The sequence below is a fragment of the Haliotis rubra genome, unplaced genomic scaffold, assembly GCF_003918875.1.
Source record: "Haliotis rubra isolate DU_JTF1 unplaced genomic scaffold, ASM391887v1 Scf771, whole genome shotgun sequence".
Taxonomy (NCBI): domain Eukaryota; kingdom Metazoa; phylum Mollusca; class Gastropoda; order Lepetellida; family Haliotidae; genus Haliotis; species Haliotis rubra.
In genome coordinates this window covers 138926-155459 of record NW_025767492.1, presented here as the reverse complement: position 1 = coordinate 155459, position 16534 = coordinate 138926, and the positions used below count along the sequence as shown (strand labels likewise).

General features: G+C 40.4%; 2 protein-coding genes across 2 annotated transcripts in view; both read left to right on the top strand.

Moving 5' to 3' along the window:
- LOC124260706 (microtubule organization protein AKNA-like) overlaps window positions 1-5290 on the top strand; it is a 62568-nt gene extending 57278 nt beyond the window's left edge. Inside the window, exon 5 of the mRNA XM_046694992.1 lies at window positions 4975-5290. Within this exon, the coding sequence (XP_046550948.1) occupies window positions 4975-5145 (171 nt within the window). The 3' untranslated portion in view covers window positions 5146-5290. The remainder of the gene's footprint in view (window positions 1-4974) is intronic.
- A 6446-nt stretch (window positions 5291-11736) lies between these two features.
- LOC124260703 lies at window positions 11737-15596 on the top strand. The gene is made up of 5 exons (XM_046694981.1): window positions 11737-11842; window positions 13574-13833; window positions 14150-14457; window positions 14514-14572; window positions 15257-15596. Exons 2-5 carry the CDS (start codon window positions 13671-13673, stop codon window positions 15594-15596), a joined length of 870 nt encoding a protein of 289 aa, XP_046550937.1. The 5' UTR covers window positions 11737-11842; window positions 13574-13670.
- The last annotated feature ends 938 nt before the right edge of the window (window positions 15597-16534 follow it).

The window sequence follows — 16534 nt, the reverse complement described above, 5'->3', positions numbered from 1 at the left end:
CAACAAATGTAAAATAGATAGATCCTGTATACATTATCGAGGTTTTCAGCTATATTCCTACTACAGAATATTGATGAATATTGATGTCATAATCACAAAATGTAAGTACGATATGGCTGAAATATTGCCGATGTGACGTTAAATATTAACACTCACTCACTCATTAAAAGATCAAAGACCTATCTAAATATTTAATATGTCCTTTTAATCACCCTTTGTATGTGAGTACTTCATGTTTTTATAAGTGTCATTTAGTGACCTCAAAGTTGATGAATAAATAGGTTTTTATTACAATAGGACATTTTTTTCTGGAGTACTTTTTTTCCGAGGATTTTTTTTCTTTCTGACTATCACCCCACCACCCCTAGCAGAATCATGGAACAAGACATATTTACCTTATATGAGACATGATATAAATAAATTAGTCAAAGATATGCACATTTATCATATTTACCTTATATTAGACATGGTATATATAAATTAGTTAAAGATATGCTACATTTATCATATTTACCTTATATGAGGCATGATATTAATAAATTAGTTAAAGATATGCTACATTTATCATGCTTACCTTATATGCGACATGATATAAATAAATTAGTTAAAGATATTCTACATTGTATTACACAATTTCTCATGGATATGGAAAGGGTTTTGTCTTACTATGAGACATATTAAAAATATGGCTCATTAATTTAGGATACGATACACTTATACTACTTATCTTTAATTATAATGCATACAATACACTAAAATATTATAAAATACATACCATATGTATTTACTTCTACAATCTTCTAAACTACCTGTGATGTACATTTGAAGTTGTTCACATTAAAATGGATTTGTGAAAAATAGCTGTCCTTTCTTATGAAATATGGATTTTAAGGAAAAAAATCATTAACACCTTTTCTGTACATTCTGAATATATATCATCTACATATTACCAACAAGTAATGATATTGTGAACAAGTAGAGACGTGATGGGGCTCAGGTGTTGTGTTGTTTCATCAGTGTGAGGACCTCTATGGACAGAGAGCAACCAGTTACTTTTTGTGTGTCAGGTGCTTATAATGAAACAAATGATTAAATCAAGGACTGAGTGCACTAACCTGTGTTGCATCTTGTCAGGTATTACCTGTTTGAAAATAGTATATGTATGAAAATATTTTGAAACACAACACAAGGCTGTAATAAACGTCACATTTAGACATAATCTATTTCAAGAACAAATAACAAATGCTGAAGACTCAAATCCATCTTTTAAAATATCTGTCACATATATTAAGTTGTTCACATAAAATAGATTTGTGAAAAATAGCTGTTCTTTATAACTAGAGCTATTCTTATAAATGAACTACAAATCTGTATTCATAAATGTCTGCCAATCTTATTCAAACATCGTAACATGTTGAACACAATTCTTGTGTGAAAAGCTTTAGACTAGAATGAACCCTGCATAATAGCCTCACCTAGACAACAGTGTACAAAGATAATATCAAGTGTCAGACCTGATATACTGGAGAGAGGTGTGAGTCAAGGGGAATTTCCTACTCCAAGCCTATTGGGAGAGTTTTCTGGAGGGCATTGATACCATTAGATCATGTAAGATTGTACATAAGGCTTGCCACAGAAGACAACTGTAAGGTATGGGCTAGATTCTTCAAACTGCATTTCACAAGTTTTAAAAAAGTAGAGTTTATACTTATGATATTTTATTTATAAATTTTGCTTTGGCTAGATGGACATTGTGTGGTTTGATTTTCATTCCAGAAATAGAATTTAATCTTTTTCCAGATGACCAAATTAATACATAACATAATATGATTGTTCATATTTCTAAGTGAAATTTGTAATGATGAATATTTGTTATTCAAATATTTTAAACTACATTTACATCAAACATGCTTACACTGAGTTGATGGGTAAAATAACCGTTTTTTTCCGTGCCAGTGTTGTTGAATGTTTTAGTCGAAATGTGTAGAAAGAATTATGCTTGTAATGAACTAAAATTAGAAATCCCTTGGGGTTCAATATAACCACAGTTTACTGTGTTATTTAAGTAGTTTTCTGGTGTGTAGAAGTTTTAGTGAAAGATTTTAGTTTGTATTTACTGCTTGGTGTTTGAACATGAGAAAATTGTAAGGTGGGATTTTCTTTCCCCACAGTATTCTAGAAGGTAGATTTTATGCTGGCACCTTTTTAATTGTAAATAATGTTTTGGTTGGTTCACAGGTAAACTTGTAAGGTATGAATGTTTTTCATCAAGTGATGTTTCTGAAGTATTTGTGAAGTCAGAATTTATGCTGATAATATTTGGAAATATACTTAATTGGTATGTGCACAGGTACACTTGTAAGGTATGAATGTGCTTGCTCATGGAGAACTGAAAATGTTTTCCTGAAGTAAAATCACAGTGATAACTTTAAACATACTATTTTTATGTACACAGGTAAACTTGTAAAGTATGAATTTGTTTTATCAAGGATCTTTTTAGCAGTATTCTTGATGACAGAATATATGCATTTTGAAACATCCTATTGGTATGGGCACAGGTGAACTAGATTATAAAAGTCTGTACTAAAAATAATTTATAACTATGATCATGACTTAATAGATTGATTATACGAGTTATAGGAAATCTTATGTTTAAACTATCACATACAATGCCTTTTGATCTTCATACAGACATGTCGGTGGATAATATCATGGAAAAGCAATCAATATGTCATGGCATTTTGTTACTGTATATTTGACCTGGCTTTAGGTACAGAGGAAATATCAATCCTGTCTTTGGTTTCATTTTGTGTTGGTATCAGTTGGACTGACATCGAGGTATGCTGGGAATGCTTTGTTGTGCTTAATTCCTTTATCTGGGATAGGTAAGGGAATAATGACACAGCCTGGGGTACAGTGTTACGGTAATGTTGTTTTTGTTAACAGATATTACAGGTGACTTTGATCTGTGCAAATAATTTTGAAATTGAATAAGTTTTCAAGTAGTGTAACTGTATGGTCTGAATCTGTGGTTGTGGACTGGAAGTTTGGTGAATCTATAGGACATTTTTTTATCTGGCGGTATTGTAGTTACAGATCATGTGTTTCAACTAACTTCTACATTTTGTTTCGGATTGTGTCCTTCAACTATTTCCCACTCTCTGTTTTTGATTGTGTCCTTCAACTGTCTTCCACATTCTGTGACAGATTGTGTCCTTCAACTGTCTTCCACATTCTGTGCAGATTGTGTCCTTCAACTGTCTTCCACATTCTGTGACAGATTGTGTCCTTCAACTGTCTTCCACATTCTGTGCAGATTGTGTCCTTCAACTGTCTTCCACATTCTGTGCAGATTGTGTCCTTCAACTGTCTTCCACATTCTGTGACAGATTGTGTCTTTCAACTATCTTCCACATTCTTTTACAGATCATGTTGTTCAAGTAACGTCCACATTCTGTTTCAGATCATGTCGTTCAGCTAAATTCCGCATTCTGTTACAGATTGTGTCCTTCAACTATCTTCCACATTATGTTACAGATTGTGTCTTTCAACTGTCTTCCACATTCTGTGACAGATTGTGTCTTTCAACTATCTTCCACATTCTTTTACAGATCATGTTGTTCAAGTAACGTCCACATTCTGTTTCACATCATGTCGTTCAACTAAATTCCACATTCTTTTACAGATTGAGTCCATCTCCTCTTGTTCACATTAAGCTACAGATCATATCCTTAAATTGTTTTGAGACTGAATAATTTGTCAAGTAGTGTAATTGTCTGACCTCATGGTTGTAGATTGGAAGCATGGTGGATGTATAAGGAAAGGTATTAGATCTGGTTGTATTGTAATTCAGAGGATTTGATTGTTTGCTATTTTTTGTCAATTATCAAGGGTATTGATGTCAGTGTTTCTAGTGTATGTATTGTGTAGATGTGCAGGAGCCTTGGCCTTGCTCCAAGACTACTGAATGACAAGTCCATGGATGTATGGTATTTCTTTCCTTGTAACAGGTGGTCTTGATCAGAGGACAGAGTCCATGGATGTATGGTATTTCTTTCCTTGTAACAGGTGGTCTTGATCAGAGGACAGAGTCCATGGATGTATGGTATTTCTTTCCTTGTTACAGGTGGTCTTGATCAGAGGACAGAGTCCAAGGATGCTATTCTTTTCATTGGGCAACTTTGACAATGGATTATTTAAATAATCTCGAAATTATGTCATAAACTAATAATAATGTCTGTCAGATTTATGGGGTCTGAGGATCCTTTAGAAAGACGATTCCTTGCAGTTCACTAATGTTTGTTCTGAAGATTATCTTGGGAAAAATATGATTTGTGTCATGGTTGTTGTATGGGGTAGCCTAGTGGTTAAAGCATTTGCTCATTGTGATGAAGACCCTGGTTTGATTCCACACACGGGTACCATGTGTTAAACCCATTCCATCCCAGCTGTAATCCTTCTGCTCTCTTCCACATTCTGTTACAGATCGAGTTCTTCAACAAACTTCCACATTCCATCACAGCTGTTATCTTTCTGCTCTTTTCCACATTCTGTTACGGATCATGACTGATCATGACCTTCAACAAACTTCCACATTCCATCCCAGCTGTAATCCTTCTGCACTCTTCCACATTCTGTTACAGATCATGGCCTTCAACAAGCTTCCACATTCTGTTACATTTTGAGTCCTTCAACTAACTTCACATTCTGTTACAGATCATGGCCTTCAACAAGCTTCCACATTCATATACAGATTGAGTCCTTCAACTAACTTCACATTCTGTTACAGATCAAGTCATTTAAAAACTTCCACATTCATTTACAGATTGAGTCCTTCAACTATTGAACTTCACATTCTGTTACAGATCATGCCCTTCAACTAACTTCACATTCTGTTACAGATCATGTCCTTCAACTAACTTCAGTATTCTGTCCAGTTTGACTCCTTTAAGTAACTTCCACATTCTGTTACAGATTGAGTCCTTCAACTCCCTCCTGGAACAGAGACAGCTGACCCTAGAAGAGCAGGAGGAGGTGTTTGAGAACATCCGCACTGACCATGAGGTCCTCCGTAGACACTACCTCCAAGCAAAGGAGGATTACAACGTGCTTCGGGAGATCTGGTGCCTCCCTCAAAGATGCTAACTTTGACCAAGGCAAGGAACTTGAAGGAGAGCTGTTCCGACTGGGTATGAAATTTGATGAAGTTCATGCCAATGTTGAAACAAACTTGAAGGAAAAATCAGCAACCAGACAGCCATTCCAAAGCAACAGACTCGCAGAGTCAGTGGAGGATTTGGATGAAGATGAGGAACACGCAATTGACCAACTGAAAAGGAAGATGCAGGGGACACTTGCAGGAAGTGATGTTGTGCCTCCCAGGGAGGATACCGATTTTGAGAAAAAGTTGCAAAGACTTCATGATGAATACAATGCGTTAATGGATCGGTACCGACGGTTGAAACAGATGGCCAAAACTCCGGAACGTGACAAGGAAATTGATAACTTAGTCAGAGTGAGTATGTTTTGAAAGTTCTGGATTAATGTTTTTTTGCAGTGGATGATGTGTAATGGAATTGAATGGAAGCTTGTGTATCTTCAGTTATCATGAAGGAATTCATCAGGGATTTAACAAGTGCCCTTGGCAGGCAAATAGGAAAAAATTATTTTGTTCAACTTTGTTATACTAAAATATGATCGTTGGATAAGTACAGTGGGTTTGATTCTAGCGATTTTTTTATGACTATTGAAATATTTGGTTCTAATTCATTGGTCTCGACGTGGGGTCATTACTGGTGGGTGGCCAATACAGGGAAGGTTTATAACTTGACTTTTGCTGAAAACTTTGCCGTCAGTGCCAAATGGTGCCTCTATGGACGTTCAAAGGATGAGCAGCATCACGCTGCGAGGTACCAGACTGAAACATACGTATAGCTCTCCAAGCACTTGTCCTAGATGATAAAAGTCGTTTTTCTGACTTAGGTACTTCTTAAGACTGCATTGAGTTGAAATGATGTGTCTGGTTGTCTGGCCTTTTAAAGTGAACATTGCTGGCCATTTTGATCAAATATGCCATGCTGCTTGCGCATTTTTTGCTTGGATGCATTTCCTTGACCATTTTACCAAACTTGGTCCCAAATATTCTTTCATAAGATTACCATTGAAAACATTCAATGACCAATATAACATTTGCCTCTGAGTATATAACGTCCGTCTCCTATTCTCGCGGGTTTCCTATCCTCGCGGTAAACACATTTTCTGCCGAAATCGCCAATGCGTGACACTTAGCAGTTGTTTACATCACCGACTGGTAACTAGGAAGTGGCCCAAGTCTGTGAGTGATCAAAATCTTGCAGTGTCACGAATATTGGGGAGTTTATAGCAACTTGGACATATCATTACTTTTTCCCGCCCTTTCCGGCAGGATTGCTCTTACATACACTCAATAACGTTAATTCCTAGTAATACCGCGAGAATGGGAGAAGCCTCGTTTCGTCAATGGCGGATCGTATTGTTTATCACCGGACTCACGAGTGGTAATTCACCTGATGGATCTGGCAGCTGATAGATGTAGATGTTAGAGGAGAAGGCCCTTCATTTAAAAACAACATGCATTAATACGATAAGAATTGTTTGTGTTATTTTTTCAGCCGATATCCGTAAGTACCGCGAGAATAGGAAACTCCTTCTTACATCTGTTAAAATTTGTTCATTAGATGAGGCATTGCATGGCTGCCATATAGCTGGAATATTGCTGAGTGCGGCGTTAAACAACCAACCAACCAACCAACCAATGATTTTTACGAGCGATCAGTTATATTTGTTGATGTTCTGTTCATTGTTCCTGTAATTGTTCTGTTGCTTGTTCCATCTGTAACCAAGTTCCATTCATTTTTCCGTGCATTGTTTCATTCTGTATGTCCTGTATTCAGTTCATTGTTCCATAATTGTTCAGTCTAGGGCTGGGACGGGTTGGAAAAAATGGAATCGAGTACCCGCATGTACTTACCCGAATCGGAATCGAGTCGATACCCGTAAATGTAAGGAATAAAGCGCTTCTGTCAACTTTCTGAATATCCAATCACGAGTTGACAGAGATTTTTATAGAAAAACTTGAAATGATGTCAATAAGACACTGAAACTGAACATGGGCTATTTATTTTACGTCTGTCTAACCAGGGAGACTATATGTTTTGTAGAATACAGAGAGTAACACCATTACCGCTGTTACTGTAACTCGACTCCTCACTGCTCATGCTCAGATATATTACAGTCGTTAATAATAACCTCCATTAATCGGACAATGCCAATGATGCAAATGTGTGTTACGTCAATAATGAACAATTCAAAGTTATTGTCTGCCCTTGCCATTACAGAGTTCTCTCCTTTTCCGGGTACTCGATTCCTAGAAATAGGACTCGATTACAGGTGTACCCGACCCGGATTCGAGTACCCGAGTACCCGTCCCAGCCCCAGTTCAGTCATGTGTTCCATTCATTGTTTTCTATTGTTCTGTTGACTACAGAAACTGAAGCAGATTTGTGACCAAGCTCCGGACATGTTCCGTCTTGCTCCAGAGCTTGAAGAAAGGTTTGTACCTTGCATTCATCCACAAATGTCAGAGTTTCTTTGAAAAGTATTTTGAGATGAAATATCGTGCATTCCATAATCATGTCTAATTGAAATTAACATCTTGCAATATTGAAGCTGAGGATGTTGTACTGCGTGGTGAAGGGTTAGAATTGGTCTTAAGCAACCCATGCTGGTGGTAAGAGGTGACTTACCTTGATCCAATTATGTAGATCAATGCCCATGATGTCAATCACTGGATTATCTGGCCCAGACTCGACTGTCATCATTATACAGCTGGAATATTGCTCAGTGTAGCATTTAACAAACAAGCAAACAAGGAAACACAAAAATATAACCCACAGTGGATGTTTCTAAATTCCCAAACCCAGTCAGAGACTACAAAGAAAAAGGTAATAAAAAGATCTCCCAGATGTTCCTCAACTGTGCAAGGGTTCACTGTTCATGAGTTTGAATTTGACATTCTTCTTGATGTCTTTGGAATTACACTAAAGTTCAGATTCTAGTACTTTTGTTGGGTTGAGTCCCATCTGGGGTTTGAACCCCCACTCTCAGAGTCAGGCACCTAATTGCCAGCACACAAAGTCAGCAATCTTACTCGCTCAGCTGCCATGGCTTCAACAAAAACAAAAGTGTTACAAGTGGTAGTGTAGGCCACATATTTTGTTTACCCCTCTGACAAGTGTATATGTTTTGTTTAAGCTGTTACATTTGTTATATTTCTGTTATCATAGAACGGGAAATGAAAAAAGTCAAGATGAACTTGAGCGTCTCATTTCTTTCCAGATGGGAGAGGATGCAGAAGCAAGAATCTAGAAGCGCATCACGTGGGCAGTCTCCGCAGCTGGAATCAGCATCACCTGGTGCCTACTTCCTGTCGGGGGAGGAGGCGAGCAGACTGCAGAGACAAAAACAGGTCAGTATCGGGCTGCCTTGGTAAGGAGGGTACTTTTGTAGGCTTGACCGATGAGTGAGTTAAAATTTAACATTGCATCAGCTTCATTTCAGCAATGATGAGTGAGTGAGTGAGTTTAGTTTTAAGCCGCTTTTAGCAATATTCCAGCAATATCATGTCAGGGGACACCAGAAATGGGCTTCAGACATTGTACCCATGTGGGGAATCAAACCCGGATCTTCAGCGTGAAGAGTTAACGCTTTAAACACTAGGCTACTCCACCGCTCTAGAATGATGAGACCAGGTTAACACATTATTCAAGTTGAAATTGAGTGAATGTGTTTGATTTTGTGCTACTTTTAGCAATAATCCAGCTATTTGAAGGTGGGGACACTGAAATGGGCTTTACACATTGTAACCATGTGTGAAATTGAACCTGGTTTTCAGCGTGAGGAGCGAACGCTATAACCACTAGACTATCCTTCTTGCCCCTTAAGTTGAAAAGGACAAGAACCTGTCTTTGGTTAAGTCACCAAACTTGACATGACAGCAACACTATTTGGCAGTCACAACTGACACAGTTGGTGAGGAAAATCCAACACTGGACATTTATTTTTAGCAGAGTTTTCTTATGAATGTGGAAAGTGTTTTGTTGCTTTTATTCATTTGGGATTGAAGAATTGACTTGTGCTCAAATATCGCTTTGATCACAGGGAAGAAGTACACTGGATTACAGGTCAGATTCCCAGGACCGGCACCAGGAACCAGGAACCAGGCCCGGTGGCCAGGAAGGTATGTTCCATCGTCCTGTCTGTATTCGTCAAGGTGATGTTACTGCAACGACTGTTGATAATCCATTACAATGTCAGAGACTGTTTAATATAGTGTTGAGTGTCCCTGTGTGGAACAAGCCCCTGGTGTCTTCCCCATGGTGACACTGTAAGAAAGTTTAGTCCAGATAATTTCAGATTATATGAATGATGTTAATCTACAGTCCATTTGATTTCATTTGAGACCGATGAATTGCTCACTAACACAAAATCTAATAATTGCAACAAAAACAAATTTTGCACAGTCACATGAAATCGACAGACCAACTCTGATGATTTATCTCATAATTTTGGACACCCAAATAAAAAAGTTGTTTAACAAACGATCATTATTTTGTTGTCACTTTTCGGTATTTGTTACGAGGGGGGATCATTTGCTGATAGAACAGCCAGGTAGCCAACAAGCGTGTGTAGTGAAATTTCAATTTCACATGTGCAACTCGAAACCCTTGGCTGTTCTACCAGCAAGTGATTTGGTTTTCTTACGATTATTAGATTTTGTGTTAGTGAGCAATTCATCGGTCTCAAATGAAATCAAATAGACTATAATCATATTTATGGTGACGATTTTATGATTTTACGAATGCTTCAGATGACATGATTGTTGTTAACACCATCATTGTAGTGATGTTTTGATCAATTTTGATTAATTAATTGCTTTCTATGGATTGAAGTGTAAATTCATAAATCACCTGGTTATTTTTTCCAAATCTATAACTTAGTAAAATCAAATCTTACATTTTCATGGGAACAAGTACAGATTAGATCATAAATACACGCATGTAATTCAATGGTATAAATTATTTCAGAAAAGTAGTTCATTTGGTGTCAATTTTCCACCTTTTCCCATTCAGGTAGTGGAAGTAGAACAAAATATGAAAAAATGAATGGTTACCATGGCAACACATCTCGACAGTTTGTCGCCCCGAGACCGAGCATCTCCTTCATTGCCTGATAGAGGGCTTCTCACCCTCTTCACATGATCGCCGATCGCCTACACAAGCTGGACGTCATGGTCACCTAGGGATGACTACTCACCAGTCATCAGAGGGGGTCCCCCTGGGTCAGGACGCCCCTCCCTCAACATCTCACGGGACAGACTGTCGAGTGATGGGAGAGAGTCCTCGAGTAGGCGGGACGATCCAAACACATCGCTGCCTCGCCCAAGACGCCACAGTCATGATTTCAGGGACCACAAGATGAGGAAGGTATACAAAATTCTTTGACATATTTAAAGAGACACAGGCAATCAGACCTCACAAATTTGAATGTCATCTTCCAAACTGTTTGTTTATCTTTTAGCTCAGGTCATATAGACCAATCTAGGGGCTATGGGGTAGCCTAGTGGTTTAAGTGTTCGCTTGTTATGGCGAAGACCCGGGTTTGATTCCCCACATAGGTACAATGTGTGAAGACCATTTCTGGTGTCCCAGTGATATTGCTGCAATATTGTGTAAAGAGAGGCATTAAACTAAACTCACTCATTTAGATCAATCTAATCCGCATGGCAAAAGAAAGAATGCACAAGTGTTTGAATGGTCTAAACAGAAACACAAAAGAAATGTGTCAGATGTATTTGATGTGATGTATTAGAGACAGGTATGGTAGTTACATTTTGGACCCAAGTGCGCATTGTTTCAGTGACTGATTTTAGCCAAGTGGAGATCCAATAATGTAATTTGTTGATCAAAAATATTTTCACGAGCATGCTGTCATTTTCTCGACAGTATATGAAAACAGGAATTACCAAAAGACAATGGCAATGACAATGAATTACTTATTTATGAGAACACATATGCACAAATGACTTACTACCTTATCAGCTTGTTTGGTCATCCTGTTTGGTCAAGTGGACAATGTATCCAACCTTGGCCACAAAGTTTTTTTATGACTGCAATGGTTAGGCCCATGGTAGTAGTTGTAACACTGACTGACTGACTGAGTTTGGTTTTACGCCGCTTTTAGCAATATTCCAGCAATAACATGTCAAGGGACACCATAAATGGGCTTCATACATTGTACCCATGTGGAGAATCGAACCCAGGTCTTGGGCATGATGAGCAAACACTTTAACCACTAGGCTACCCCACTGCCCCCATAAGTGCTGGAAATGTTGTGCTTAGATTGTGCTTAAAGGCATGGAGATGGTGCCGTCACATCCCACTGTTGAAGATTATGGTGTCGAATCCGTCAAGGTATATATGATAGGATGGTGATATAGTATTATCAAGGATTTTCTGTTTCTGTTACTCAAGCATCCAGGGGGTGGCAGTAGGCAGAGTCTGGATGACAGCGGCATCTCGGACCAGGAACAGGGGGCACTTGCTAACCTGCCAGGCCCTGGGAAGTTCAAACAGATGATCTAAACAGAGAGGGGCTGGACGATGTGGACAGTGGATTCATAGGATCGGGTTGTTGGGTCAGATGTCACTCGGCCTTTACCTCAGCAACAGCAGCAGCAGCAACAGCAGCAGCAGTCACTGAAACTGAGACATCCTGGGGACTCGGGGAGGAGGAACAGGGCGAGGTGAAATAAACAATCTAAATCTGAATCTAAATCTACAAGGACATCAAAGTCAACATCCAAGTTCAAGTCTTAATCCACATCCAGAACCACACCGACAACCACATCCAAATCATAATCCAAATCCAGAACCACTCCCACAAACACATGTAAATCAACATTGACAACCACATCCAAATCCAAATCCAAGTCCGCAACCACAGCCACACACACAGACACAGACACAACCACAGCCACAGCCACAACCACAGCCACAGCCACAGACAGACACAGACAGACACAGATGCAGACACAGACACAGACACAACCAGACACAGCCACAGACACAGCCACAGCCACAGACACAGACACAGACACAGACACAGACACAGCCACAGCCACAACCACAGCCACAGCCACAGCCACAGACGCAGACACAGACACAGACACAACCACAGACACAGACACAGACACAACCACAGACCACAGCCACAACACCAGACACACAGACACAGACACAGACGCAGACGAAAACACAGACACAGACACAGACACAACCACAACCACACAACCACAGACACAGACACAGACACAGACACAACCAAGACACAGACACAGACACAGACACAACCACAACCACAACCAGACACAGACACAGACGCAGACGACACAGACACAGAGACGCAGACGCAGACACAGACACAGACACAGACACAGACACAGACACAGACACAGACACAACCAACCACAACCACAACCAGACACAGCCACAGACGCAGACGCAGACGCAGACGCAGACGCAGACACAGACACAACCACAGCCACAGCCACAACCACAGCCACAGACACAGACACAGACGCAGACGCAGACGCAGACACAACCACAGACACAGACACAGACACAGACACAACCACAACCAGACACAGCCACAGCCACAGCCACAGCCACAGCCACAGACACAGACACAGACACAACCACAGACAGACACAACCACAGACACAGACACAACCACAGCCACAGCCACAGACACAACCACAGCCACAGCCACAGACACAGACACAGACAGACACAACCACAGACACAGGCACAACCACATCCACAGACACAGACACAGACACAGACACAGACACAGACACAACCACAGACAGACACAACCACAGACACAGACACAACCACAGACACAGACACAACACAGACACAGACACAGACACAGACACAGACACAGACACAACCACAGACACAGACACAGACACAGACACATTGAATCCAAATTAATGTTAAGTTGGAAAACCCTATCTACATCCATTACCATGTCCTCATCCAAATACAAATAAGAAAGCTAATTCATATCCATTTTCATAACCAGATCCACAAATACTAGTATAAGTAGCCAAGTCGAAATCAATGTCCACATAAAACTCCAAATCCAAACCTTCATCAATATCTAAATCCATATGTATCTCCATATCTCCATTAATATCTAAATCTGTATCCAAATCTATATCCACATCCATATTCCGCTGTGTTTGGAATAGCTCTTTGCATCTCCACAGGGACTAATAAGGAAAATAAATTCAATGGTTACAAGATTCGACCTGGCTCATGAGGTGTCATTGAACAGAATTGTAACTCACTCTGTCAATCACCGGTTTGCCTGTGCCAGACTCGAACATGATGATATATCTGGAATTCCCTCATTCAATTGTAAATACTTAAAGTCAGTCAGTTCATTCTTCCTCTTTTCATAATTTCAGTGGTGTTAGAAGTGGTGCTGACACAAGCACATCGGACACTGGTCGCGGTCGGTCTAGGTCAACCAGAGACAGTGAAAGTGACCATAGAGACAGTAGCATGCAGAATGATAGCATGGAGGTGACAGCCAGTTTCATGGATGACCCAACAGAAACTGAGGTCAGTGAAAGTGACAGAGGTCAGAGGTCGCAGAAAAGAGAAGGTCGTGATAATCGGAATGTGGGTCGTCATGACCAAACGTCGGAAGGTTACTCAGGAGAAGGTAATTCTAGTTGCTAATTCATGAACTAAAGTGTGAATATATAAATGCCATTTTAGATCATGTTCTTTTTATATAAAATATAAATTTTGTATAATTAAAGTTTCTTGAACTGATAATAAAATTACTAATGGACTATATTTTGAATGCTGTTGAAATCTGTTTTGACAATTTTCAAAAATATTTTATGTGTATTATTAATATATTTAAATGCAGTAGTAATTGGAATCAACAGTTCCGATGTTCTGATTTCTTATATTATAAATGGTTTGAATTTCAAGACTTTTGTTGAGAATGTGATTCTTGTTACTATGACCAGAAGACACCGATGCTACGCCAAAACCTTCAACACGATTAAAAATCAGCCAAAAATCAGAAAACAAAGAATCAACATCACCATCCAAACCTCAGCGTAAATCTCGCACCTTGGCGTCAGAGGAAGAAGAGGAGATAACTCCGAGAGCCACACCAACACGAGGAATGCAAGTATCGAGATATGTCTCTTCCTCTGACATGGAGACACCAAGAAGTGTCCAAGCCAGAACGAGACAGACTGCTCCACCAAGATCAGGGGTCTCCAGGGCTTCACCTGCTGGCAGACAGCTGGATCGAACAGAAGAACATGCTGTTAAAGGGAGAGAATCCCTGCTGAAGAGTAATCTCCAGCAAAGGACAGAAGATAGAGGAGGGGGTCAGACAGAGGTCAGGAGTCAGATGCTACACGGGTGTCGTCTGCATCAGGGTAAGTATTGATAGTCTGAATAATTATTGTTATCTCCCGGAACATGTTTTGGGAGGAATTAAAATGGACTCCTCGGCCCTCTGTGCGCTTTTTTCCGAGCAGAACTTTAAAACCAATAACTATTTCTTCACCAAACTTGGCACATAGATAGATCTGGTGGTGTGCTGGTGCCTTTTGGTAGTTTTGGAATTCTGAATAAAATATTAAAATTATTTGCATTTCAATGGCAGCAATTTTGATTTTGACTGAATTTGGTGGTAGTGATCTTTTCTGAGCAGAACTTAAAAACGTTCACTATCTCTTCACCAAACATGGCATATAGATAGATCTGGTGGTGTACTGGTGCCTTTTGGTAGTTTTGGAACTCTTAATAAAATATCTTTTATGCGTTTACATGCCAGCAAGTTTGATTTTGACTGAATTTGGTGGTAGTGCTCCTTTCTGAGCAGAACTTAAAAACGCTTCAATACTCTACATCCACTTTGCTATATACACGCCAAAACATTTGTCATAATCATAAGTAGTAGACATATTCATGAAGAGTATTTTGCCATTATGGGGATATTGATGACTTTGTCTTCTTGTTAATTGTGGCATCAGGTGAGGTGAGGTCAAATTGGGTTTTACGTCATGCTTGATGATGTTTATATGATTGTTATCTAAGTTGATATTATTGTTGTTCAGATCTCGCCTACGTGCTCTACAAGATGAGGTTGAGAGGTTAAAGGAGAGAGTTGAACAGGCCGTGGAATCCCCCCCACAAGCACCTCTTCCACCTCCTCAAAGTCAGCCCGAGTACTATGACCCTTTTGATGATCCCTATGGCTTCATGAGGATGCCAAGGAGGAGAGCCAACTCCTTTTCGGGCACCAATACTCGGGAGTGGGATGAATGGTACTGGACGCTGCCCAATCAGCGGAGAAACGATGGCTCGGACATCCCTCTTGGGTATGCTGCAGCAGATGCTTATGCTGACGCGGCTCCCCACCTCAAGCTGCGGAATCTCCCTGCAGGAGTAGAATAATGGAGACGCAGAATGGAGCTTAATGAAGAAAACAGAGCAGGGAAAGAAGCCAACCCTGCAAGTGGACCTACTGAACATCCTCCTGAAGCTTTTGCAGGTCCGGGAATAGTTCTAGGTGCTCATCCTGGATTAGCATCTCAGCCAGGAGTAGCAGGTCATCCTGGAGCTCATCCCGCAGCTCATCCTGCAGCTCATCCTGCAGCTCATCCTGCAACTCAATTTGGAGCTCAGCCTGCAACTCATCCTGGTTTGAGAGCAGGAGCTATTCCTGGAGCTGTAGGTGGATCTGTAGGGGCACCTTCATCCCCCAGAGATGGGGATGGTGCTGGACTCTATGAATATTATGTTCCTTCCAGGTACAGCACACAGGAATGAGACAGCAACTAGCCAGTAAGGGATATTTCCGCACTCCCTCTGGTGCCAAAATCTACGCCAATCAACAGCAAGGTGGTCCCCATGTACCTGGCTACCACCCAGGTATTCCCCATGGACACCCCCCTCCTCAATAATTCTACGGTAACTATGGAGGGGTCATGCCAGCCGAGGTTACCAGTCTGATACTGCTAGCATGCATCCAGGAACGAACCGGCCCTTTTATACCATCCGCCGCTCTTCCAACAGACCAGTGTTTTCTATGCCAAGGTCAAGGCCAGTCATGCAATCCTATTATGAGGACTATGATTCTGTGGATGGACGGTCAGGCTATCAGACTGATCCAGGAATCGGGCTGGTTCCCAGGACGGGAGACAGAGATCGTATGTGGTTGAAGCAGCACTTTGTCCTCTCTGTGGAGGCTCCGGGAACATACACACGCTGAATATGAAGGAGGAGACAACTTGCAATATCACACCAGGGAGTTCGCCACAGAAAGGTGGGTTGGAATTACAAAATGTGTTCTCAACGCCCCAAAATGTATATTCCTTGCACTCCTTCCAATT